Below are 26,307 nucleotides of genomic sequence, written 5' to 3'. Positions count from 1 at the left end.
GTCCCCCAAATATGGTACAAACTGAAAAGGGCTCATATAGCATCCAGCACATGATTAATATGCTCCCAAATATAGTACATAACATTAACAGTAGCAATATCAGTAACAATAACAATAACAACAGCAATAATAGTAATAATAGTAACAGCCATAATATATGTCTAAATGATTTGGCTATATATAATACGAAATGTACCGATACTGTTATTCACTGAGCCACATTTCAACCAGATAACATATCACTTCTATAAGCACCATGCCACCGACTCCATTACACCTGCCCCAACTGTCACTTACATATGTCGTATTTTCGTAAGTAATAGACATTATTCTCCTGATTACCTATATGCTCGGTGAAATAACTGATCCCACTATACCATGCATGAGGCACGACTGACTAGTTTTTGATGACGCTACCACAATATGTAAAATGAATAACTTGATAACCTCGAGGGAACCATTCTGATACGTACCAAGGTCGTTTCATTTCTTGATATCTCAATACCAGTTTCCTCGTCTGAGTAAGGCAAACGGCTGTCCATGACTATCCCGTCCACGGTGACACGACCAGTATAAGCCATTCGGTAGGCCTTACTTTGAAACAGCAATTGGACAACTGTTGTGTAAGTGTATTTCTCCTCCGGGATCAATCTTTCGTTCTTTATAACGATTCGGAAGGGAGGCGCACCTCTGGATAGAGGTCTACACGTATGAACAGCTGTATATACACAACCCCCCTGGAACGAGTAGAAGACATCATCGAACGTCAGGAAATGGGGGTCGCCATAAATCCTGCAAGTTTTGTATTCTACTCCAAAAAATGAATAAAATAAAATAAAAATAACTAAATAAACATATCTCAAATAAAAACTGGATGACTTATTGGATGTTGATATCTCAAACGAATAAACAGTTACCACCTATGACGTAAACAGGTAATCTTCAAAAGTTAGCCGAGAGGGTTGTTCCACCTCATTCGGAGGGGGGGGGGGTAAATTCTGTCGGGGTAGGGGATTAAAACCCTATAGAACCGAAAAGAATTATAAATAGGTAAACTGGGATTCTATTTGGGGAGAAGGGAGGGGTGTTCATATACGTTTGTTTCCCACACAAGGTAAAACTGAAGGATGGACTGGCTCCTCCAAATTTGCAAGCAGAATATGATTCTGCCCCGTTGAGTATGGAATCCTGTTCCCTACCACCTTATAATGAGAAAGTGTATATACCTTGATCCATACACTGGTATCTTCCATTACCCACGTAACCTTTTTGGCAGTAACAGTCTCGTTGTCCTCCTTTTACGCCACACATGGCATTGTCAGCACACGTCACAGGATATATGCAAACTAAACCAGATACTTCACCACACGTACATAACTCCGAACAATTGGAGGACATAAACTCTTCTCCAACCTTTATTTAAGAGAACGAGAATAAAAAGAGTTGCTAACATACAGAAAGTATTTCGAGAGACATGTATGTCATCCTATAAACCCATATGGTACATTCACAGAGGTATGAGAATACATTAACGTCAATCCCGCATGTCTCCGGTCCCCTAATTAACACGGACCCAGGGGCTGTTACCTCCCCCTCTCGGCAAGCCTGTCTGAAGTGTAATGTAAGTAATGATGTAAGCGGCCTAATTCTATCACTGTGTTATGTGTGCACGACGGTATGTTGTATATCCTTATTTGGACAATTTTTTTAGGGGGGGGGGGTGGCAGCGAGACCGCGTCGAATGTTTTCGGTACCTGGTACGTGTCGGAAATTACAGAAGAGTTTAGGAAGCGGAAAAATGATCTGTTTGGATAAATGGTAAATAACACTATCTTCACATATTGACATATCTACATGTAACGTATACGGCACAAAGTTACCTAAACATCCAAGGTAGCAAGACATGTGTTGTCGTTCCTTTAGGGTTTTCGGGCTAATAGTCACTGATAGAGAGATTCTACTTTAATAAACATACGGCTGAAATGGCATCGTTGATTTATGGGTCTTTATTCCACACGAAGAATGAAAAGAGAACTTAAGAAAATGGCTTACCGAAATATATACCCCATTGTCCATTTTACACCCACAGGATTCCACAGGTACGCATTCAGTACCATCTAATACCATACCCTCAGCACATTCACAAGTCTCGAGAAAGGAGAAGGGACAGTCTTCTCGAACACCCTCTGGATCTGCACAGGTAGGAGGACAGGCACTCCCGCGGCTCTCGAAAACCATGTTCTCTGAACACTGTGGTTCTGTTGTGATAAAGTTGAGAAGATCTGAAATGTGTGTTTGTATGATAGCATTTAAGTATAGATATGATGAGAGATAGTTGACGTGTTGGGGGAGGGAGGGGGGGGGGAGGGGGAGGAGGCGGCACAGATCAGGGTCTCGGAGGCATTACGGGGGCCATGAGTAACATACAAGTAATATTGTAATAACTTTTCATTATGTGGAGGTGTTCAACTGACCAAAGATGAGTATAGGAATTAATTCACGTGACAAAACGTATATGAAGCATAGACACAAATGAAAAGCGGTTTATTAGTCCAATTGAAGGATAATTCTCGTTGCGATATGACACGTGTGGTGTAACCTGTATCATATCCGGATATTCGCAGTGCGCGTGCCCGTTTCCAAGTATTGATTGTATCTGTACCTCTATTCGTACATTAAGTACACATGCGCCTTATTGCATATCGGTAGACTTACCACATTGTTGTGTAGAATTTCTCCAATCTCCAACTTGTACATTCTCACCAGCAACCTGTACACATTCGTAAAGATAGGCTTCCACACTACCACACAAGAATGATGCCGAAGGAAGAAGCTGGCATAAATCAAACACGCAGTTGTTGTAGTATATATCTGGGCTTACGTATGGATGGCAACTTGCAAGAGGACCTGTGGAATCCACAATAGTTTTGAAATATATCTTACTGTATGAGTTAAAGTGCAAACATATGGTTAAGCTAGAAAGCTGGTAAATACCACAATTTTGTTGATAAATTAAGATAATAACCATGCACATTTACAATTTGTGAGCTTTAATATATTTAAATATAGGCCTATGCTTGTCAACTTATGATGAAAATATATTTATGGTGATACATTCACGTTATTGATGTAAAGGCAGGGGGCATGGTCGTATTACGAGAGTAGTAGTTGGGAGTTTAAGGATATACCAGACTTGATGACATAACGTGTAAATTGGGAACATGTTTATTGCTGGTGCTGAGGTGTTAACCAGTCGAGCATAGGATGTATAGACTGTACAAAATGATACATAATATGCAACTCGACAACACTACGCAATATTATTAACTGTACATAAAACATGTGTAATTCATACAACAACAACAACAGCGCTATACATGTGATGTTTGTACCTGTGGGATCGTTTAATATGCCACAGTGTGTAGTAGCCTCATCATACAGGGTAGAACCTTCTCCACATGGTCTAAAATCTTTAATGTGCTCTGGGTAAGGGAGGTCTGGAGTTTCATCAGTCCATTCGTTGACGAAAACTTGTTTACATTCTTCATTTCGACGCTGCATCTGTTCAAGCAATAAACCAAACTTTTTAATTTGATATTATGGACCTTAATATTGTAATACCAACATATATGTTACGCTGACGCCTAAATTCCCTTGCCCTCTTGCACGCATTTCATGGAATCACATTTGAATGGTTTTTAGAGCGTAGAGTTCATTCTATTCGAGAACAGATGTTAAATAACAACAATAACAACAACAGTTACAACAACAAATGGGAATGGGAGTGCTCCCTTAACACCTTTCTGTACGTAGTCAGTTAGAGACCTCATGAAGGGCAAAAACACCACGACAACAAACAAATAAATAAACAGCAGCTTCAAACCTTACCTGATCTACTTATATTCTCGAATCTGTATTTCCAACATGCTTTTGTGTTAACTTTACTCCTTCCATGAATATGTTTTTTAATTACATAACAAAGACAAGGTTGTTATCGAGTATCTAATTTTTACATATCCGTTACTCTTCGGGGAGGGGACGGAGGGGGGGGGGGAGGTGATATCTTAGAGACTGTTTACTAACATGGAAATTATGAGCACAAACTCTTCAGATGATTGAATTCTTGTAGGAGCTAACATAGAGACTATACCCATAGTTAAACCTTTGCATAGCTGATTAATACCTCACCTGTGTTCCGTTCCTGTAATGACATTCATTCCCTCTAACCATGTCATAGTTTCCACAGAGTCCGCATACTTTGCCCATAAATATATCTGTAAGCGTTACGTCACTGTTGTGTAGATTGTCCAGACGGATGACTAAACCAAAATCGGTGGTAAGGATCTAAAGCGTTAATAAAACATGGATTTTTAGAAACTATAAGACCCTAAAAAATCCTTCAAGATGACCCATAAATATAGCTTTCGAGCCTGGAAGAGCTTGATTTGACCTTATTGGTTGTTACGTCATAGCTACCGATGACATCTATGGAAACCCGCAACATATACAGGCTACGTCAAACGACATCCATCGAATCTTACTGCAGTAACCGTTTATGGTAGGCCATACGGGAAATAATTAGCGATTTAATGTCCGTATGAATTAAAATTATTACCGGTATTAATTCTTTTTAATACCGACATTAGTTATCAGCCAATCACCATGCAGCTTCATATGCCAGTATTCAACAAATTAAAGAACGGTATTAATTTTAATATATACGGACATAAAAAGCATTTATATCCTTCATAAATACATTATGTGCCCGCAATAAATAAATTATATGCCGGTATCAAAACATGAAAATGAATATATGCCGACATTAAATGGTATATATATACCGGTATTTAATAGTATTAATACCGGCATTAAATAGGCCATTCACATTAGCGAATTTTGAGCTTGTTATATACCGGTATTAAATAGAATTAATACCGGCATTAAATATAGTTAATACGGGCATTAAATAGAATTAATGCCGGCACCTGATGGGGTACAAGAATGTTTACCTGATGGGGTGCAGCATAATGTACCCTGACGCCGTTGTGATCTGTGAAGGGTAAGGTTACTGTCACGCCATTTACGGAAACCTTACTCGGGTGAGTTAATGCGTAAACTTCGCCGTTGTATTTCAGTGTGTACTCTCGAATATATGACACTGGTATTGATGGACGCCTTCGGAATGTTTCGAATGACAACTGAAACGTCGGAACCGTTCGCTCGTCATCTTTACAAGTTTGCACGGCGACATATTCGCCAACGTTTTGAAAAGAATGTCCATAGCCATCGAATGATTTCAGATGAGGATCACCCCATATACGGCATGCGGCAGTCTTGGATGCTGTTGTATCAATGTGAGAGTAATATCTTGTGTTCGTAAATCGAGTCACGTGTTCATGGGCAAATACTGTAAGCTAATTTTTCTTTTCCTCCCTTGCGGCGATTGCCGAAGAGGGTTGATCCTGGGGAAGGGGCACAAACTCCGAGGAGCATTGACACTTATGACTTTGATTTGGAGGCTGCTAATTCCGCTTACCATTCGCTAATTCGAGTATTTGAGTGTTTCTCAACCGAAGTGAACTTTTTAATTACAATTTTTCGTAATTTTTCAACCACAGGACACTTTAAATTACTGTTATGTTGTAATTATTTCTACAAAAGGGCACTTTTTTATCAAATGGGCACTTCATATTTATGAAGAGAAGAGGCAACTTTGTGTTTTTTCTTTTTACAATACTGGGGGTGCAGGCTCTGTTTCTGGGAGGAACATATACAGTTACATGTATCTCTAACATGAGACAAAGTTCACTTCAATCGGATATCGTAGAATATACATATATCAATCAATCGTTGGCTCTTTATGAACAATACAACAAAGATTCAATACCTTCTGCATGTTGTTCTTCCTCTTGGCTGAGCGAGTGAGCTACAAAATAAGAATATTTGTTAAATTTACCATAAATGGGATGAAATTACGTAACAATGTGCCTACTCTTTAGAAAACAACTTGTGTTGCTTCGGTTGCGATATTAGTGGTAGAAAGTACAAAAATGGGCCTACGTTGCTAAGATTGTTTTGCATATATTGCTTGAATAATACTTTCATAGCGGTTACATTTTTGGGGCGAAGACCATATCAATTAGGCATGTAATTGGTGCTGCTTGAAGCTGTAACACCTAGAGTGAAATCATTGTAACTACCATCCGATTCATGGTCTAATTTTGTTTTCTCCTTCAGTGCAATACCGATCTCGGTTTATTCAGCTAATTCTAATAGCTAATACAGAACAGTTAAGCTACTTAAAAAAAATTAAGAGCAATAATGAGCTGTCTCTCTGTCTTACGTGTGTTTTGACTTGATACTTTATACATTTTCTGTGTGATGTTAGCATGTAAAGACTTACGCAAGAGCAATTCTTCGCATGTTGTTATGAAATTGTCTTCTCCATTGATCAATTCGAAATTTGCTAGAGGATGAGAGTTAAGTGAGGAACAGATGTAAGGCAGATCCGTACCAGCTCCAATTTCATCTGCTTCAAAGCTTTGGTGCAAAGAGGATTAACGAAATTTGTAATTGCAATGCCGCATGCATGGTTATATTAATTGTGACACACGAGGCGTTCTAGACAATTTTGCTTTGGAGTTTTAGTCATTAACAACTGTTTGATAACAATTCTGAAATACTATCATAAATTTTAAGCGGAAAGATACAATGGATCCGGAGAGAGGGACTTCTAATGTCCGCATCTATCGACCTTCACCTTTTATATGTATGCAGCTACGACACTTTTCAAAATACTTAGGAGAGTTAGACTAACTAACTTGTTACCTTTTGTCTGACAAGAAATAAACTCCGCCCAAATAGAAAATAACTTTTCATGCAACAAAGAATTATAAATAAAATACATGATCAATGAGAACAAAAGTTATCCCTTTTCCTTTCACACACTGACCACCCTATATTGCCCCCTCCCCCTCCACCTCCCGTCTTCCCCAACAGTAGTGGTCTATGGCACATACAGTATATCAAGCACTGGACAAGGTTTGACACTGGAATAGTACAAACACCTTTACCTTTCACTTGCTGTGAAACTTATCACATCTCGTGGCTGAACGGCTTCGTACATTTGTTCATGGTCTAAAAGCTGGGGAGAGATCAATTTCTTTGAGCCCGTTCCATCATCATTTTGACTTGCAAAAAGTTCCAGTAGCCAAAGAGGATTATCCCCCGCGAAGATGTATGTAGATGGCGGAAACCTCAGAAGATATTGCACTGTTGCAACCATCACGTTGCTCGAAGGATCAGCACGGGATGTACTGATTCTTGTGTTATGTTGCACCAGATGAACTTGCTGACTCAAAGGAAGACCTGTATGATTAAAAAAACAGAAGAAAAAGGATAGAAGCAATTGTCAGCCTTGGCGTTTTGTGTTAAACGTTATTAGTATTATTGTTGTTGTTGATGTTATGTTAAACTCTATATCAGGCAGAACGAAAGTACTTAAATTTTGCATGAAATCATACATAGCTAGTAAAGGTTAAAAAGGTCAATATACCATCAGTGTCCATCTCATGTAATTTCATATCTGGATTATGATATAACAAACTTGATACAAATATTTGAATAATTCGAAACAAAAGTATAATATGGTTGCCAAACGAGTTGCAAAGGTAATTAAGCATCAAGTTAATAACAAAGTGAGCATAGAAGGTCAAAGTTGCTATTTACCATCAACTGGACGTGCTTGATGTGAAACTGAGAAGAAACGAAACAGAAATATATTTCTTTATCAGAAACAATTCGGTCTGATTCAATGGTACATAATCCTTGCAAATTATTATTGAAACACTTTGATAGTTCTTATTTAGAATTATCTTTCATTATTTTTATAAGAATTCGATCGAAGTGATATGTATATTTATTTACTGAACGAAAAAGATATATGCAGAGGTACGTTTGTTTAATGATACACCTCATTGTTTTGGAATCGAGTTAACCAGAAATCGATGATCAATTCGTTCTCAGATACGGTATCAATTGTCATGGATTACACATTCATTTTCTTGAATGCACAGCTGAGAAAGTGCGCATTAGAAAGTTTAAAGAAGCTTTAAATAATTTTCAAAGCATAACGTGGACAAACTGTACAGCATACATACATCTTGGTAATGCTTCGCATCCTGTAACAGCACTAGCGTCCGCGAAATTAATTTCCATATATGCATCAGGGTTCTTCTCCAATGACGCACAGATGTAAGGAAACTCCGAATCCGGACCAATATCAGTAAAAACGATGCTGTGAAGAATGTAGAATTGAATTTACTCAATTTATATTCCAAATACTTGCTTTGAAAAAAAAGGAACCGAAATTGCTTAAAGCACATCAATATTTGTCAGAAACCTGCACTAAACAAATTACCTTTCGTAACTTCTCAATTGTAATTGACCGCCAGGAGTAACGCCATGTGACATCTGATCATTGTCTAGCAACTGCTCTAAAAGTTCCTTATGCTTCCCTGTGCCGTCTTCGTTTTGACTGGCAAAGAGTCTCAGCATCCACAGAGGCGTTCCGCCTTCTATGGCGTCCGAGACGTTGCTGAAAATGACATTGTATACAACACTGGTATCGACCATGGCGTCGTACGGATCTATGTCTGTAAATCGTATGTTAACATTGGCACCTCTAACGATGGCTTGGGGGCTCTGTTCAGCGATCACTGGAACATGAGGAAGGAATTTGGAAGTTATCTTGCGAGACGTGTAACTACAGTATTCTGGGTAGTTGAGACAAATAGTTTAAAAAAGACATCTAGAAACGAAATAATTGCTTGTTCTTTACTAGTTAGCTTCGGCATCGACTCTCGAATATGTGTAAAACATAGTACTCCTTACAAAGTAACACAATTGATTACGAGCACGTGAGAGGAGAACATTCGATTTGCGTGTTATTACTATGAATTGTTGACGAGGTTAATGGAAGAAAAGACATGAAAGCAAAGAACCTTGCAGACCGATGACATTCCTGTGTTTATTGCATTTTATTGGCCTATTGTAGCCGGAGCTGCAGGATGGTCTCTGAAGGACATATCTCAAATTTCACGTCTTATCAATTGAGATGGAACCTTGTGGTGTTGAAGGAAAAATGTTACTTACCAACATCAGGACGTGGTCGTTGTTGAACTGAAAATATGAAAGAAAAATAAAGTTAAAGTACCAAACTTTCCGGTCGGATTATAATAGTTACAACATTCGAAATGTTGAAACAAGATTCATTATTTAATTCTGACATCGTCATGTTCACGCTCTCATTTCAGTTCTTTGGCAATATTCAATGTTGAAAGCAGTGAAGTCAATCACGTAAACATGAAGCAACGTTGTGAATTCATATTTTCATCAATGGTTTTTTTTTTTCACTGATGTAAATTGACCTTAATTGTTTTTCCATCCGAACTAAGAATTTCATTTAGGAAGAACTAGCTTTGTGGATTCCTTAATTAGTTTACTAATTAAAGTCAAATACAATCTACGCATATAAAATTAACGCTGAGAAGTGGCCACGTCCTTCATGCCAAAATGTACAAGGACTAAACGTGGAAAAGATGGATGACTCATACTTACATCTTGGTAGAGCCTGGCATCCCGTGACAGTATCATCTTCCCCCAAAACGAGTTCCATGTCCGCATCAGGGTTCTTCTCTAATGAGGCACAGATGTAAGGAAAGTCAGATCCCAGACCCATCTCAGTGAAATCGATGCTGTGAGAAACAGGCGAAATAAATTTGGTTCGAAATTGTTTATACTACTTCTTGATAACTCGTGTAATTGCATACGAAAGTTACATTGAATAAACGGAATGACATTCACCCAGTAAAGTTAAATACCATGTATAGATGTGTTAGGAAGCTGTTTAATTATTACCTTTCTCCACCCGAAAGTTGGAACTGTCCTCCAGGAGTAACGCCATATGACATCTGATCATTGTTTAGCAATTGCGCTGACAGTTCTCTTTGGTTTCCCGTGCCATTTTCGTATTGACTAGCAAAGAGTCTCAGAACCCAGAGAGGCGTTCCACCCCTTATGGAGTCGGAGTAGCTGCTGAAACCAACATTGAAGACAACAGTGGTATCAACTATGGCGTCGTATGGATCAGTGTCTGTAAATCTCATATTCACATTAGCTCCTCTTATGATGGCCTGAGGTGTTTGATCAGCGATCGGTACGTCTGTTAAGAGAGAAATGAAACGAGGACGGTGATTACAAGACGATTCAATGCCTGTAACTTCGTATTTTGTGATTGATTAAACACATTTTATTTTTGATAAAGAAGTATGTGTTTAAGTTCTAAACAAGTTCATATGCTGGCATCGTAAATACATTTGTTGCTTAAAAATAGAAAAGTAAAGACAACACCAATGCTGTGTCGACAGAAGAAGCATTACATGTTTATGTTACCAACACAATTGATCACCGAGATTTAGGAAGAGAACGTAAAAGCGTATTGTTTTTACTTGTTGCAAAAATGATGGTAGGTGAGACCCTTGTGGATCCATGGAACGCTTGAAATGAGACTTACATAACCCATAGTCTCGCCTGAGAGTCGTCTTTGAAGTCAACATTTACATTTCGTGAGCAGAAAAAGGGAATGTTTGCCTGCAATTTCATTCTGACACTAATCTCACGTCTTCTTTGGTGATTTCAACTTTCAACTAATATCATATCCAATTGGTATCGGATTCGTGCTAAATAGGATCATTACTGTACTTAATATGTAGTGAAAACGTATTTTATTTGTTTATCGAGAGTAACATTCATTGACATGAAACCTTCCAATGTTGAAGGAAAAGTGTTACTTACCAACAACAGGACGTGGTCGTTGTTGAACTGAAAATAAGAAAGAGAAATAAACTACAAAAGTTTCCGATCGGATTATATTGTTGATAAACATTCGAAATGATTGAAAAAAGATTCACTATTTAATTCTGACATCGTCATGTTCACGCTCTCATTTCAGTTCTTTGACAATATTCAATGTTGAAAGCTGTGAAGTCAATCACGTAAACATGAAGCAACGCTGTAAATTCATATTTTCATCAATAGTTTTTATCCACTGATGTAAGTTGACCATAAATTGGTTTCATTCGAACTAAGAAGTTCCATTTAGGAAGAACTAGCTTTGTGGATTCCTTAATTAGTTTACTAATTACAGACAAGTATAATATATGCAGTAAAACTAACGCTGAGAAGTGGCCACGACCGACATGCCAACATTCACGAGGACTAAACGTGGAAAAGATGGATGACATACTTACATCTTGGTAGAGCCTGGCATCCCTTGACAGTATCATCTTGCCCAAAAACGAGTTCCATATCCGCACCAGGGTTCTTATCTAATGAGGCACAGATGTAAGGAAAGTCAGATCCCGGACCAATCTCAGTGAAATCGATGCTGTGAGAAACATGCGAAATCAAGTTTGTTCGAAGTTGCTTATACTACTTTCTTGGTATTTCGTATATACATTGAATAAACTGAATGACATTCACCCAGTAAAGTAAAATACCATGTATAGATGTGTTAGGACGCTATTTAATTATTACCTTTCTCCACCCGAAAGTTGGAACTGTCCTCCAGGAATAACGCCATATGACATCTGATCATTGTTTAGCAATTGCGCTGACAGTTCTCTTTGGTTTCCCGTGCCATCTTCGTTTTGACTAGCAAAGAGTCTCAGAACCCAGAGAGGCGTTCCACTTCTTATGGAGTCGGAGTAGCTGCTGAAACCAACATCGAAGACAACACTGGTATAAACCATGGCGTCGTATTGATCAGTGTCTGTAAATCTCATATTCACATTAGCTCCTCTAATGATGGCCTGAGGTGCTTGATCAGCGATCGGTACGTCTGTTCAGAGAGAAATGAAACGAGGACGGTGATTACAAGACGATTCAATGCCTGTAACTTCTCATTTTGTGATTAATTAAACACATTCTATTTTTGATAAAGAAGTATGTGTTTAAGTTCTAAACAAGTTCAGAGGCTGGCATCGTACATGCATTTGTTGCTTAAAATAGAAATATATAGGAAACACCAATGCTGTGTCGACAGAAGTAGCATTACATGTTTATGTTACCAACACAATTTATCCCCGAGATGTATGAAGAGAACGAGAGAGGCTATTGTTTTTTACTTGTTGCAAAAGGATGATAGGTGAGACTCTTGTGGATCCATGAAACGCTTGAAATAAGACTTACATAACCCATAGTCTTGCCTGAGAGTCGTCTTTGAAGTCAACATCTACATTTCGTGAGCAGAAAAAGGGAATGTTTTCCTGCAATTTCATCCTGACACTAATCTCACGTCCTCTTGATGATCAACTTTTAACTAATTTCATATCCAATTGGTATCGGAATCGTGCTAAATAGGATCATTACCTGTACTTAATATCTAGTGAAAACGTTTTTTATTTGTTTATCGAGAGTAACATGCATTGACATGAAACCTTCGAATGTTGAAGAAAAAGTGTTACTTACCAACAACAGGACGTGGTCGTTGTCGAACTGAAAATAAGAAAGAGAAATAAACTACAAAAGTTTCCGATCGAATTATATTGTTGATAACATTCGAAATGATTGAAAAAAGATTCACTATTTAATTCTGACATCGTCATGTTCACGCTCTCATTTCAGTTCTTTGACAATATTCAATGTTGAAAGCTGTGAAGTCAATCACGTAAACATGAAGCAACGTTGTGAATTCATATTTTCATCAATGATTTTTTTCTTCACTGATGTAAGTTGACCATAATTTTTTTCATCCGAACTAAGAATTTCATTTTGGAAGAACTAGCTTTGTGGATTCCTTAATTAGTTTACTCATTAAAGTCAAATACAATCTACGCATATAAAATTAATGCTGAGAAGTGGCCACGTCCTTCATGCCAAAATGTACAAGGACTAAACGTGGAAAAGATGGATGACTCATACTTACATTTTGGTAGAGCCTGGCATCCCGTGACAGTATCATCTTCCCCCAAAACGAGTTCCATGTCCGCATCAGGGTTCTTCTCTAATGAGGCACAGATGTAAGGAAAGTCAGATCCCGGACCCATCTCAGTGAAATCGATGCTGTGAGAAACAGGCGAAATAAATTTGGTTCGAAATTGTTTATACTACTTCTTGATAATTCGTGTAATTGCATACGAAAGTTACATTGAATAAACGGAATGACGTTCATCCAGTAAAGTAAAATACCATGTATAGATGTGTTAGGAAGCTGTTTAATTATTACCTTTCTCCACCCGAAAATTGGAACTGTCTTCCAGGAATGACGCCATATGACATCTGATCATTGTTTAGCAATTGCGCTGACAGTTCTCTTTGGTTTCCCGTGCCATTTTCGTATTGACTAGCAAAGAGTCTCAGAACCCAGAGAGGCGTTCCACCTCTTATGGAGTCGGAGTAGCTGCTGAAACCAACATTGAAGACAACAGTGGTATCAACCATGGCGTCGTATGGATCAGTGTCTGTAAATCTCATATTCACATTAGCTCCTCTTATGATGGCCTGAGGTGTTTGATCAGCGATCGGTACGTCTGTTAAGAGAGAAATGAAACGAGGACGGTGATTACAAGACTATCCAATGCCTGCAACTTCGTATTTTGTGATTGATTAAACACATTTTACTTTTGATAAAGAAGTATGTGTTTAAGTTCTAAACAAGTTCAGAGGCTGGCATCGTAAATACATTTGTTGCTTAAAAATAGAAAAGTAAAGACAACACCAATGCTGTGTCGACAGAAGAAGTATTACATGTTTATGTTACCAACACAATTGATCACCGAGATTTAGGAAGAGAGCGTAAAAGCGTATTGTTTTTACTTGTTGCAAAAATGATGATAGGTGAGACCCTTGTGGATCCATGGAACGCTTGAAATGAGACTTCCATAGCCCATAGTCTTTCCTGAGAGTCGTCTTTGAAGTCAACATTTACATTTCGTGAGCAGAAAAAGGGAATGTTTGCCTGCAATTTCATTCTGACACTAATCTCACGTCTTCTTTGGTGATTTCAACTTTCAACTAATTTCATATCCAATTGGTATCGGAATCGTGCTAAATAGGATCATTACTGTACTTAATATCTAGTGAAAACGTTTTTTATTTGTTTATCGAGAGTAACATTCATTGACATGAAACCTCCCAATGTTGAAGGAAAAGTGTTACTTACCAACAACAGGACGTGGTCGTTGTTGAACTGAAAATAAGAAAGAGAAATAAACTACTAAAGTTTCCGATCGGATTATATTGTTGATAAACATTCGAAATGATTGAAAAAAGATTCACTATTTAATTCTGACATCGTCATGTTCACGCTCTCATTTCAGTTCTTTGACAATATTCAATGTTGAAAGCTGTGAAGTCAATCACGTAAACATGAAGCAACGCTGTAAATTCATATTTTCATCAGTGGTTTTTTCACTGATGTAAGTTGACCATAAATTGGTTTCATTCGAACTAAGTAGTTTCATTTAGGAAGAACTAGCTTTGTGGATTCCTTAATTAGTTTACTAATTACAGACAAGTATAATATATGCAGTAAAACTAACGCTGAGAAGTGGCCACGACCGACATGCCAACATTCACGAGGACTAAACGTGGAAAAGATGGATGACATACTTACATCTTGGTAGAGCCTGGCATCCCTTGACAGTATCATCTTGCCCAAAAACGAGTTCCATATCCGCACCAGGGTTCTTATCTAATGAGGCACAGATGTAAGGAAAGTCAGATCCCGGACCAATCTCAGTGAAATCGATGCTGTGAGAAACAGGCGAAATCAAGTTTGTTCGAAGTTGCTTATACTACTTTCTTGGTATTTCGTATATACATTGAATAAACTGAATGACATTCACCCAGTAAAGTAAAATACCATGTATAGATGTGTTAGGACGCTATTTAATTATTACCTTTCTCCACCCGAAAGTTGGAACTGTCCTCCAGGAATAACGCCATATGACATCTGATCATTGTTTAGCAATTGCGCTGACAGTTCTCTTTGGTTTCCCGTGCCATCTTCGTTTTGACTAGCAAAGAGTCTCAGAACCCAGAGAGGCGTTCCACTTCTTATGGAGTCGGAGTAGCTGCTGAAACCAACATCGAAGACAACACTGGTATAAACCATGGCGTCGTATTGATCAGTGTCTGTAAATCTCATATTCACATTAGCTCCTCTTATGATGGCCTGAGGTGTTTGATCAGCGATCGGTACGTCTGTTAAGAGAGAAATGAAACGAGGACGGTGATTACAAGACGATTCAATGCCTGTAACTTCTCATTTTGTGATTAATTAAACACATTTTATTTTTGATAAAGAAGTATGTGTTTAAGTTCTAAACAAGTTCAGAGGCTGGCATCGTACATGCATTTGTTGCTTAAAATAGAAATATATAGGAAACACCAATGCTGTGTCGACAGAAGTAGCATTACATGTTTATGTTACCAACACAATTGATCCCCGAGATGTAGGAAGAGAACGAGAGAGGCTATTGTTTTTTACTTGTTGCAAAAGGATGATAGGTGAGACTCTTGTGGATCCATGAAACGCTTGAAATAAGACTTACATAACCCATAGTCTTGCCTGAGAGTCGTCTTTGAAGTCAACATCTACATTTCGTGAGCAGAAAAAGGGAATGTTTTCCTGCAATTTCATCCTGACACTAATCTCACGTCCTCTTGATGATCAACTTTTAACTAATTTCATATCCAATTGGTATCGGAATCGTGCTAAATAGGATCATTACCTGTACTTAATATCTAGTGAAAACGTTTTTTATTTGTTTATCGAGAGTAACATGCATTGACATGAAACCTTCGAATGTTGAAGAAAAAGTGTTACTTACCAACAACAGGACGTGGTCGTTGTCGAACTGAAAATAAGAAAGAGAAATAAACTACAAAAGTTTCCGATCGAATTATATTGTTGATAACATTCGAAATGATTGAAAAAAGATTCACTATTTAATTCTGACATCGTCATGTTCACGCTCTCATTTCAGTTCTTTGACAATATTCAATGTTGAAAGCTGTGAAGTCAATCACGTAAACATGAAGCAACGTTGTGAATTCATATTTTCATCAATGATTTTTTTCTTCACTGATGTAAGTTGACCATAATTTTTTTCATCCGAACTAAGAATTTCATTTTGGAAGAACTAGCTTTGTGGATTCCTTAATTAGTTTACTCATTAAAGTCAAATACAATCTACGCATATAAAATTAATGCTGAGAAGTGGCCACGTCCTTCATGCCAAAATGTACAAGGACTAAACGTGGAAAAGATGGATGACTCATACTTACATTTTGGTAGAGCCTGGCATCCCGTGACAGTATCATCTTCCCCCAAAACGAGTTCCATGTCCGCATCAGGGTTCTTCTCTAATGAGGCACAGATGTAAGGAAAGTCAGATCCCGGACCCATCTCAGTGAAATCGATGCTGTGAGAAACAGGCGAAATAAATTTGGTTCGAAATTGTTTATACTACTTCTTGATAATTCGTGTAATTGCATACGAAAGTTACATTGAATAAACGGAATGACGTTCATCCAGTAAAGTAAAATACCATGTATAGATGTGTTAGGAAGCTGTTTAATTATTACCTTTCTCCACCCGAAAATTGGAACTGTCTTCCAGGAATGACGCCATATGACATCTGATCATTGTTTAGCAATTGCGCTGACAGTTCTCTTTGGTTTCCCGTGCCATTTTCGTATTGACTAGCAAAGAGTCTCAGAACCCAGAGAGGCGTTCCACCTCTTATGGAGTCGGAGTAGCTGCTGAAACCAACATTGAAGACAACAGTGGTATCAACCATGGCGTCGTATGGATCAGTGTCTGTAAATCTCATATTCACATTAGCTCCTCTTATGATGGCCTGAGGTGTTTGATCAGCGATCGGTACGTCTGTTAAGAGAGAAATGAAACGAGGACGGTGATTACAAGACTATCCAATGCCTGCAACTTCGTATTTTGTGATTGATTAAACACATTTTACTTTTGATAAAGAAGTATGTGTTTAAGTTCTAAACAAGTTCAGAGGCTGGCATCGTAAATACATTTGTTGCTTAAAAATAGAAAAGTAAAGACAACACCAATGCTGTGTCGACAGAAGAAGTATTACATGTTTATGTTACCAACACAATTGATCACCGAGATTTAGGAAGAGAACGTAAAAGCGTATTGTTTTTACTTGTTGCAAAAATGATGATAGGTGAGACCCTTGTGGATCCATGGAACGCTTGAAATGAGACTTCCATAGCCCATAGTCTTTCCTGAGAGTCGTCTTTGAAGTCAACATTTACATTTCGTGAGCAGAAAAAGGGAATGTTTGCCTGCAATTTCATTCTGACACTAATCTCACGTCTTCTTTGGTGATTTCAACTTTCAACTAATTTCATATCCAATTGGTATCGGAATCGTGCTAAATAGGATCATTACTGTACTTAATATCTAGTGAAAACGTTTTTTATTTGTTTATCGAGAGTAACATTCATTGACATGAAACCTCCCAATGTTGAAGGAAAAGTGTTACTTACCAACAACAGGACGTGGTCGTTGTTGAACTGAAAATAAGAAAGAGAAATAAACTACTAAAGTTTCCGATCGGATTATATTGTTGATAAACATTCGAAATGATTGAAAAAAGATTCACTATTTAATTCTGACATCGTCATGTTCACGCTCTCATTTCAGTTCTTTGACAATATTCAATGTTGAAAGCTGTGAAGTCAATCACGTAAACATGAAGCAACGCTGTAAATTCATATTTTCATCAGTGGTTTTTTCACTGATGTAAGTTGACCATAAATTGGTTTCATTCGAACTAAGTAGTTTCATTTAGGAAGAACTAGCTTTGTGGATTCCTTAATTAGTTTACTAATTACAGACAAGTATAATATATGCAGTAAAACTAACGCTGAGAAGTGGCCACGACCGACATGCCAACATTCACGAGGACTAAACGTGGAAAAGATGGATGACATACTTACATCTTGGTAGAGCCTGGCATCCCTTGACAGTATCATCTTGCCCAAAAACGAGTTCCATATCCGCACCAGGGTTCTTATCTAATGAGGCACAGATGTAAGGAAAGTCAGATCCCGGACCAATCTCAGTGAAATCGATGCTGTGAGAAACAGGCGAAATCAAGTTTGTTCGAAGTTGCTTATACTACTTTCTTGGTATTTCGTATATACATTGAATAAACTGAATGACATTCACCCAGTAAAGTAAAATACCATGTATAGATGTGTTAGGACGCTATTTAATTATTACCTTTCTCCACCCGAAAGTTGGAACTGTCCTCCAGGAATAACGCCATATGACATCTGATCATTGTTTAGCAATTGCGCTGACAGTTCTCTTTGGTTTCCCGTGCCATCTTCGTTTTGACTAGCAAAGAGTCTCAGAACCCAGAGAGGCGTTCCACTTCTTATGGAGTCGGAGTAGCTGCTGAAACCAACATCGAAGACAACACTGGTATAAACCATGGCGTCGTATTGATCAGTGTCTGTAAATCTCATATTCACATTAGCTCCTCTTATGATGGCCTGAGGTGTTTGATCAGCGATCGGTACGTCTGTTAAGAGAGAAATGAAACGAGGACGGTGATTACAAGACGATTCAATGCCTGTAACTTCTCATTTTGTGATTAATTAAACACATTTTATTTTTGATAAAGAAGTATGTGTTTAAGTTCTAAACAAGTTCAGAGGCTGGCATCGTACATGCATTTGTTGCTTAAAATAGAAATATATAGGAAACACCAATGCTGTGTCGACAGAAGTAGCATTACATGTTTATGTTACCAACACAATTGATCCCCGAGATGTAGGAAGAGAACGAGAGAGGCTATTGTTTTTTACTTGTTGCAAAAGGATGATAGGTGAGACTCTTGTGGATCCATGAAACGCTTGAAATTAGACTTACATAACCCATAGTCTTTCCTGAGAGTCGTCTTTGAAGTCCAAATCTACATTTCGTGAGCAGAAAAAGGGAATGTTTTCCTGCAATTTCATTCTGACACTAATCTCACGTCCTCTTGATGATCAACTTTTAACTAATTTCATATCTAATTGGTATCGGAATCGTGCTAAATAGGATCATTACCTGTACTTAATATCTAGTGAAAACGTTTTCCATTTGTTTATCGAGAGTAACATGCATTGACATGAAACCTTCGAATGTTGAAGAAAAAGTGTTACTTACCAACAACAGGACGTGGTCGTTGTTGAACTGAAAATAAGAAAGAGAAATAAACTACAAAAAAGTTTCCGATCGAATTATATTGTTGATAACATTCGAAATGATTGAAAAAAGATTCACTATTTAATTCTGACATCGTCATGTTCACGCTCTCATTTCAGTTCTTTGACAATATTCAATGTTGAAAGCTATGAAGTCAATCACGTAAACATGAAGCAACGTTGTGAATTCATATTTTCATCAATGATTTTTTTTTCTTCACTGATGTAAGTTGACCATAATTTTTTTCATCCGAACTAAGAATTTCATTTTGGAAGAGCTGGCTTTGTGGATTCCTTAATTAGTTTACTCATTAAAGTCAAATACAATCTACGCATATAAAATTAATGCTGAGAAGTGCCCACGTCCTTCATGCCAAAATGTACAAGGACTAAACGCGGAAAAGATGGATGACTCATACTTACATCTTGGTAGAGCCTGGCATCCCGTGACAGTATCATCTTCCCCCAAAACGAGTTCCATGTCCGCATCAGGGTTCTTCTCTAATGAGGCACAGATGTAAGGAAAGTCAGATCCCAGACCCATCTCAGTGAAATCGATGCTGTGAGAAACAGGCGAAATAAATTTGGTTCGAAATTGTTTATACTACTTCTTGATAATTCGTGTAATTGCATACGAAAGTTACATTGAATAAACGGAATGACGTTCACCCAGTAAAGTAAAATACCATCTATAGATGTGTTAGGAAGCTGTTTAATTATTACCTTTCTCCACCCGAAAATTGGAACTGTCTTCCAGGAATGACGCCATATGACATCTGATCATTGTTTAGCAATTGCGCTGACAGTTCTCTTTGGTTTCCCGTGCCATTTTCGTATTGACTAGCAAAGAGTCTCAGAACCCAGAGAGGCGTTCCACCTCTTATGGAGTCGGAGTAGCTGCTGAAACCAACATTGAAGACAACAGTGGTATCAACCATGGCGTCGTATGGATCAGTGTCTGTAAATCTCATATTCACATTAGCTCCTCTTATGATGGCCTGAGGTGTTTGATCAGCGATCGGTACGTCTGTTAAGAGAGAAATGAAACGAGGACGGTGATTACAAGACTATTCAATGCCTGCAACTCCGAATTTGTGATTAATTAAACACATTTTACTTTTGATAAAGAAGTATGTGTTTAAGTTCTAAACAAGTTCAGAGGCTGGCATCGTAAATACATTTGTTGCTCAAAAATAGAAAAGTAAAGACAACACCAATGCTGTGTCGACAGAAGAAGTATTACATGTCTATGGTACCAACACAATTGATCACCGAGATTTAGGAAGAGAACGTAAAAGCGTATTGTTTTTACTTGTTGCAAAAATGATGATAGGTGAGACCCTTGTGGATCCATGGAACGCTTGAAATGAGACTTACATAGCCCATAGTCTTTCATGAGAGTCGTCTTTGAAGTCAACATTTACATTTCGTGAGCAGAAAAAGGGAATGTTTGCCTGCAATTTCATTCTGACACTAATCTCATGTGTTCTTTGGTGATTTCAACTTTCAACTAATTTCATATCCAATTGGTATCGGATTCGTGCTAAATAGGATCATTACTGTACTTAATATCTAGTGAAAACGTTTTTTATTTGTTTATCGAGAGTAACATTCATTGACATGAAACCTTCCAATGTTGAAGGAAAAGTGTTACTTACCAACAACAGGACGTGGTCGTTGTTGAACTGAAAATAAGAAAGAGAAATAAACTACAAAAGTTTCCGATCGGATTATATTGTTGATAAACATTCGAAATGATTGAAAAAAGATTCACTATTTAATTCTTACATCGTCATGTTCAGGCTCTCATTTCAGTTCTTTGACAATATTCAATGTTGAAAGCTATGAAGTCAATCACGTAAACATGAAGCAACGTTGTGAATTCATATTTTCATCAATGATTTTTTTTTCTTCACTGATGTAAGTTGACCATAATTTTTTTCATCCGAACTAAGAATTTCATTTTGGAAGAGCTGGCTTTGTGGATTCCTTAATTAGTTTACTCATTAAAGTCAAATACAATCTACGCATATAAAATTAATGCTGAGAAGTGCCCACGTCCTTCATGCCAAAATGTACAAGGACTAAACGCGGAAAAGATGGATGACTCATACTTACATCTTGGTAGAGCCTGGCATCCCGTGACAGTATCATCTTCCCCCAAAACGAGTTCCATGTCCGCATCAGGGTTCTTCTCTAATGAGGCACAGATGTAAGGAAAGTCAGATCCCAGACCCATCTCAGTGAAATCGATGCTGTGAGAAACAGGCGAAATAAATTTGGTTCGAAATTGTTTATACTACTTCTTGATAATTCGTGTAATTGCATACGAAAGTTACATTGAATAAACGGAATGACGTTCACCCAGTAAAGTAAAATACCATCTATAGATGTGTTAGGAAGCTGTTTAATTATTACCTTTCTCCACCCGAAAATTGGAACTGTCTTCCAGGAATGACGCCATATGACATCTGATCATTGTTTAGCAATTGCGCTGACAGTTCTCTTTGGTTTCCCGTGCCATTTTCGTATTGACTAGCAAAGAGTCTCAGAACCCAGAGAGGCGTTCCACCTCTTATGGAGTCGGAGTAGCTGCTGAAACCAACATTGAAGACAACAGTGGTATCAACCATGGCGTCGTATGGATCAGTGTCTGTAAATCTCATATTCACATTAGCTCCTCTTATGATGGCCTGAGGTGTTTGATCAGCGATCGGTACGTCTGTTAAGAGAGAAATGAAACGAGGACGGTGATTACAAGACTATTCAATGCCTGCAACTTCGAATTTGTGATTAATTAAACACATTTTACTTTTGATAAAGAAGTATGTGTTTAAGTTCTAAACAAGTTCAGAGGCTGGCATCGTAAATACATTTGTTGCTCAAAAATAGAAAAGTAAAGACAACACCAATGCTGTGTCGACAGAAGAAGTATTACATGTCTATGTTACCAACACAATTGATCACCGAGATTTAGGAAGAGAACGTAAAAGCGTATTGTTTTTACTTGTTGCAAAAATGATGATAGGTGAGACCCTTGTGGATCCATGGAACGCTTGAAATGAGACTTACATAGCCCATAGTCTTTCATGAGAGTCGTCTTTGAAGTCAACATTTACATTTCGTGAGCAGAAAAAGGGAATGTTTGCCTGCAATTTCATTCTGACACTAATCTCATGTCTTCTTTGGTGATTTCAACTTTCAACTAATTTCATATCCAATTGGTATCGGATTCGTGCTAAATAGGATCATTACTGTACTTAATATCTGGTGAAAACGTTTTTTATTTGTTTATCGAGAGTAACATTCATTGACATGAAACCTTCCAATGTTGAAGGAAAAGTGTTACTTACCAACAACAGGACGTGGTCGTTGTTGAACTGAAAATAAGAAAGAGAAATAAACTACAAAAGTTTCCGATCGGATTATATTGTTGATAAACATTCGAAATGATTGAAAAAAGATTCACTATTTAATTCTTACATCGTCATGTTCAGGCTCTCATTTCAGTTCTTTGACAATATTCAATGTTGAAAGCTGTGAAGTCAATCACGTAAACATGAAGCAACGTTGTAAATTCATATTTTCTTCAGTGGTTTTTTCACTGATGTAAGTTGACCATAAATTGGTTTCATTCGAACTAAGTAGTTTCATTTAGGAAGAAGTAGCTTTGTGGATTCCTTAATTAGTTTACTAATTACAGACAAGTATAATCTACGCACATAAAATTAACGCTGAGAAGTGGCCACGACCGACATGCCAAAATTCACGAGGACTCAACGCGGAAAAGATGGATGACATACTTACATCTTGGTAGAGCCTGGCATCCCTTGACAGTATCATCTTGCCCAAAAACGAGTTCCATATTCGCACCAGGGTTCTTATCTAATGAGGCACAGATGTAAGGAAAGTCAGATCCCGGACCAATCTCAGTGAAATCGATGCTGTGAGAAACAGGCGAAATAATGTTTGTTCGAAGTTACTTATACTACTTTCTTGATATTTCGTATATACATTGAATCATCGGAATGACATTCACCCAGTAAAGTTAAATACCATGTATAGATGTGTTAGGAAGCTGTTTAATTATTACCTTTCTCCACCCGAAAGTTGGAACTGTCCTCCAGGAATGACGCCATATGACATCTGATCATTGTTTAGCAATTGCGCTGACAGTTCTCTTTGGTTTCCCGTGCCATCTTCGTTTTGACTAGCAAAGAGTCTCAGAACCCAGAGAGGCGTTCCACTTCTTATGGAGTCGGAGTAGCTGCTGAAACCAACATCGAAGACAACACTGGTATAAACCATGGCGTCGTATTGATCAGTGTCTGTAAATCTCATATTCACATTAGCTCCTCTTATGATGGCCTGAGGTGTTCGATCAGCGATCGGTACGTCTGTTAAGAGAGAAATGAAACGAGGACGGTGATTACAAGACGATTCAATGCCTGTAACTTCTCATTTTGTGATTAATTAAACACATTCTATTTTTGATAAAGAAGTATGTGTTTAAGTTCTAAACAAGTTCAGAGGCTGGCATCGTACATGCATTTGTTGCTTAAAAATAGAAATATATAGGAAATACCAATGCTGTGTCGACAGAAGTAGCATTACATGTTTATGTTACCAACACAATTGATCCCCGAGATGTAGGAAGAGAACGAGAGAGGCTATTGGTTTTTACTTGTTGCAAAAGGATGATAGGTGAGACTCTTGTGGATCCATGAAACGCTTGAAATGAGACTTACATAACCCATAGTCTTGCCTGAGAATCGTCTTTGAAGTCCAAATCTACATTTCGTTAGCAGAAAAAGGGAATGTTTGCCTGCAATTTCATTCTGACACTAATCTCACGTCTTCTTTGGTGATTTCAACTTTCAACTAATATCATATCCAATTGGTATCGGATTCGTGCTAAATAGGATCATTACTGTACCTAATATCTAGTGAAAACGTTTTTTATTTGTTTATCGAGAGTACCATTCATTGGCATGAAACCTTTCGATTTTGAAGAAAAAGTGTTACTTACCAACAACAGGACGTGGTCGTTGTTGAACTAAAAATAAGAAAGAGAAATAAACTACAAAAAAGTTTCCGATCGGATTATATTGTTGATAACATTCGAAATGATTGAAAAAAGGATTGAATTTTTTATTCTGACATCGTCATGTTCACGCTCTCATTTTAGTTCTTTGACAATATTCAATGTTGAAACAGTGAAGTCAATCACGTAAACATGAAGCAACGCTGTAAATTCATATTTTCATCAATGTTTTTTTTATCCACTGATGTAAGTTGACCATAAATTGGTTTCATTCGAACTAAGAAGTTCCATTTAGGAAGAACTAGCTTTGTGGATTCCTTAATTAGTTTACTAATTACAGACAAGTATAATATATGCAGTAAAACTAACGCTGAGAAGTGGCCACGACCGACATGCCAACATTCACGAGGACTAAACGTGGAAAAGATGGATGACATACTTACATCTTGGTAGAGCCTGGCATCCCTTGACAGTATCATCTTGCCCAAAAACGAGTTCCATATCCGCACCAGGGTTCTTATCTAATGAGGCACAGATGTAAGGAAAGTCAGATCCCGGACCAATCTCAGTGAAATCGATGCTGTGAGAAACAGGCGAAATCAAGTTTGTTCGAAGTTGCTTATACTACTTTCTTGGTATTTCGTATATACATTGAATAAACTGAATGACATTCACCCAGTAAAGTAAAATACCATGTATAGATGTGTTAGGACGCTATTTAATTATTACCTTTCTCCACCCGAAAGTTGGAACTGTCCTCCAGGAATAACGCCATATGACATCTGATCATTGTTTAGCAATTGCGCTGACAGTTCTCTTTGGTTTCCCGTGCCATCTTCGTTTTGACTAGCAAAGAGTCTCAGAACCCAGAGAGGCGTTCCACTTCTTATGGAGTCGGAGTAGCTGCTGAAACCAACATCGAAGACAACACTGGTATAAACCATGGCGTCGTATTGATCAGTGTCTGTAAATCTCATATTCACATTAGCTCCTCTTATGATGGCCTGAGGTGTTTGATCAGCGATCGGTACGTCTGTTAAGAGAGAAATGAAACGAGGACGGTGATTACAAGACGATTCAATGCCTGTAACTTCTCATTTTGTGATTAATTAAACACATTCTATTTTTGATAAAGAAGTATGTGTTTAAGTTCTAAACAAGTTCAGAGGCTGGCATCGTACATGCATTTGTTGCTTAAAAATAGAAATATATAGGAAACACCAATGCTGTGTCGACAGAAGTAGCATTACATGTTTATGTTACCAACACAATTTATCCCCGAGATGTAGGAAGAGAACGAGAGAGGCTATTGTTTTTTACTTGTTGCAAAAGGATGATAGGTGAGACTCTTGTGGATCCATGAAACGCTTGAAATAAGACTTACATAACCCATAGTCTTGCCTGAGAGTCGTCTTTGAAGTCCAAATCTACATTTCGTTAGCAGAAAAAGGGAATGTTTGCCTGCAATTTCATTCTGACACTAATCTCACGTCTTCTTTGGTGATTTCAACTTTCAACTAATATCATATCCAATTGGTATCGGATTCGTGCTAAATAGGATCATTACTGTACTTAATATCTAGTGAAAACGTTTTTTATTTGTTTATCGAGAGTAACATTCATTGACATGAAACCTCCCAATGTTGAAGGAAAAGTGTTACTTACCAACAACAGGACGTGGTCGTTGTTGAACTGAAAATAAGAAAGAGAAATAAACTACAAAAGTTTCCGATCGGATTATATTGTTGATAAACATTCGAAATGATTGAAAAAAGATTCACTATTTAATTCTGACATCGTCATGTTCAGGCTCTCATTTCAGTTCTTTGACAATATTCAAAGTTGAAAGCTGTGAAGTCAATCACGTAAACATGAAGCAACGCTGTAAATTCATATTTTCATCAATGGTTTTTTTTTTCACTGATGTAAGTTGACCATAAATTTGCTTCATCCGAATTTAGTAGTTT

General features: G+C 37.7%; 1 protein-coding gene across 15 annotated transcripts in view; it reads right to left on the bottom strand.

Annotated features, from left to right (window-relative positions):
- Positions 1-26,307, bottom strand: part of LOC139981442 (uncharacterized) — a 46,163-nt gene that overhangs the window by 5,771 nt on the left and 14,085 nt on the right. For 2 of the 15 annotated variants that reach the window (XM_071993814.1, XM_071993816.1), the window contains 44 exons: positions 26,006-26,032; positions 25,070-25,373; positions 24,784-24,920; positions 24,326-24,352; positions 23,390-23,693; positions 23,104-23,240; positions 22,650-22,676; positions 21,715-22,018; positions 21,415-21,551; positions 20,955-20,981; positions 20,020-20,323; positions 19,720-19,856; positions 19,259-19,285; positions 18,326-18,629; positions 18,040-18,176; positions 17,587-17,613; positions 16,651-16,954; positions 16,351-16,487; positions 15,894-15,920; positions 14,961-15,264; positions 14,675-14,811; positions 14,222-14,248; positions 13,286-13,589; positions 12,986-13,122; positions 12,529-12,555; positions 11,596-11,899; positions 11,310-11,446; positions 10,855-10,881; positions 9,919-10,222; positions 9,619-9,755; positions 9,154-9,180; positions 8,420-8,717; positions 8,160-8,296; positions 7,729-7,755; positions 7,074-7,368; positions 6,404-6,540; positions 5,888-5,926; positions 5,010-5,341; positions 4,189-4,344; positions 3,393-3,561; positions 2,716-2,907; positions 2,053-2,258; positions 1,227-1,413; positions 474-808 (listed from right to left, as the gene is read on the bottom strand). In XM_071993814.1, the coding sequence (XP_071849915.1) occupies positions 474-808; positions 1,227-1,413; positions 2,053-2,258; positions 2,716-2,907; positions 3,393-3,561; positions 4,189-4,344; positions 5,010-5,341; positions 5,888-5,926; positions 6,404-6,540; positions 7,074-7,368; positions 7,729-7,755; positions 8,160-8,296; positions 8,420-8,717; positions 9,154-9,180; positions 9,619-9,755; positions 9,919-10,222; positions 10,855-10,881; positions 11,310-11,446; positions 11,596-11,899; positions 12,529-12,555; positions 12,986-13,122; positions 13,286-13,589; positions 14,222-14,248; positions 14,675-14,811; positions 14,961-15,264; positions 15,894-15,920; positions 16,351-16,487; positions 16,651-16,954; positions 17,587-17,613; positions 18,040-18,176; positions 18,326-18,629; positions 19,259-19,285; positions 19,720-19,856; positions 20,020-20,323; positions 20,955-20,981; positions 21,415-21,551; positions 21,715-22,018; positions 22,650-22,676; positions 23,104-23,240; positions 23,390-23,693; positions 24,326-24,352; positions 24,784-24,920; positions 25,070-25,373; positions 26,006-26,032 (7,217 nt within the window). The remainder of the gene's footprint in view (positions 1-473; positions 809-1,226; positions 1,414-2,052; positions 2,259-2,715; positions 2,908-3,392; positions 3,562-4,188; positions 4,345-5,009; positions 5,342-5,887; positions 5,927-6,403; positions 6,541-7,073; positions 7,369-7,728; positions 7,756-8,159; positions 8,297-8,419; positions 8,718-9,153; positions 9,181-9,618; positions 9,756-9,918; positions 10,223-10,854; positions 10,882-11,309; positions 11,447-11,595; positions 11,900-12,528; positions 12,556-12,985; positions 13,123-13,285; positions 13,590-14,221; positions 14,249-14,674; positions 14,812-14,960; positions 15,265-15,893; positions 15,921-16,350; positions 16,488-16,650; positions 16,955-17,586; positions 17,614-18,039; positions 18,177-18,325; positions 18,630-19,258; positions 19,286-19,719; positions 19,857-20,019; positions 20,324-20,954; positions 20,982-21,414; positions 21,552-21,714; positions 22,019-22,649; positions 22,677-23,103; positions 23,241-23,389; positions 23,694-24,325; positions 24,353-24,783; positions 24,921-25,069; positions 25,374-26,005; positions 26,033-26,307) is intronic. The other 13 variants (XM_071993815.1, XM_071993827.1, XM_071993824.1 and 10 more) reach the window with 13 other exon arrangements.

This window comes from Apostichopus japonicus, chromosome 15 (assembly GCF_037975245.1).
Source record: "Apostichopus japonicus isolate 1M-3 chromosome 15, ASM3797524v1, whole genome shotgun sequence".
NCBI lineage: Eukaryota > Metazoa > Echinodermata > Holothuroidea > Aspidochirotida > Stichopodidae > Apostichopus > Apostichopus japonicus.
This window is presented reverse-complemented; position numbering and strand designations above follow the sequence as displayed.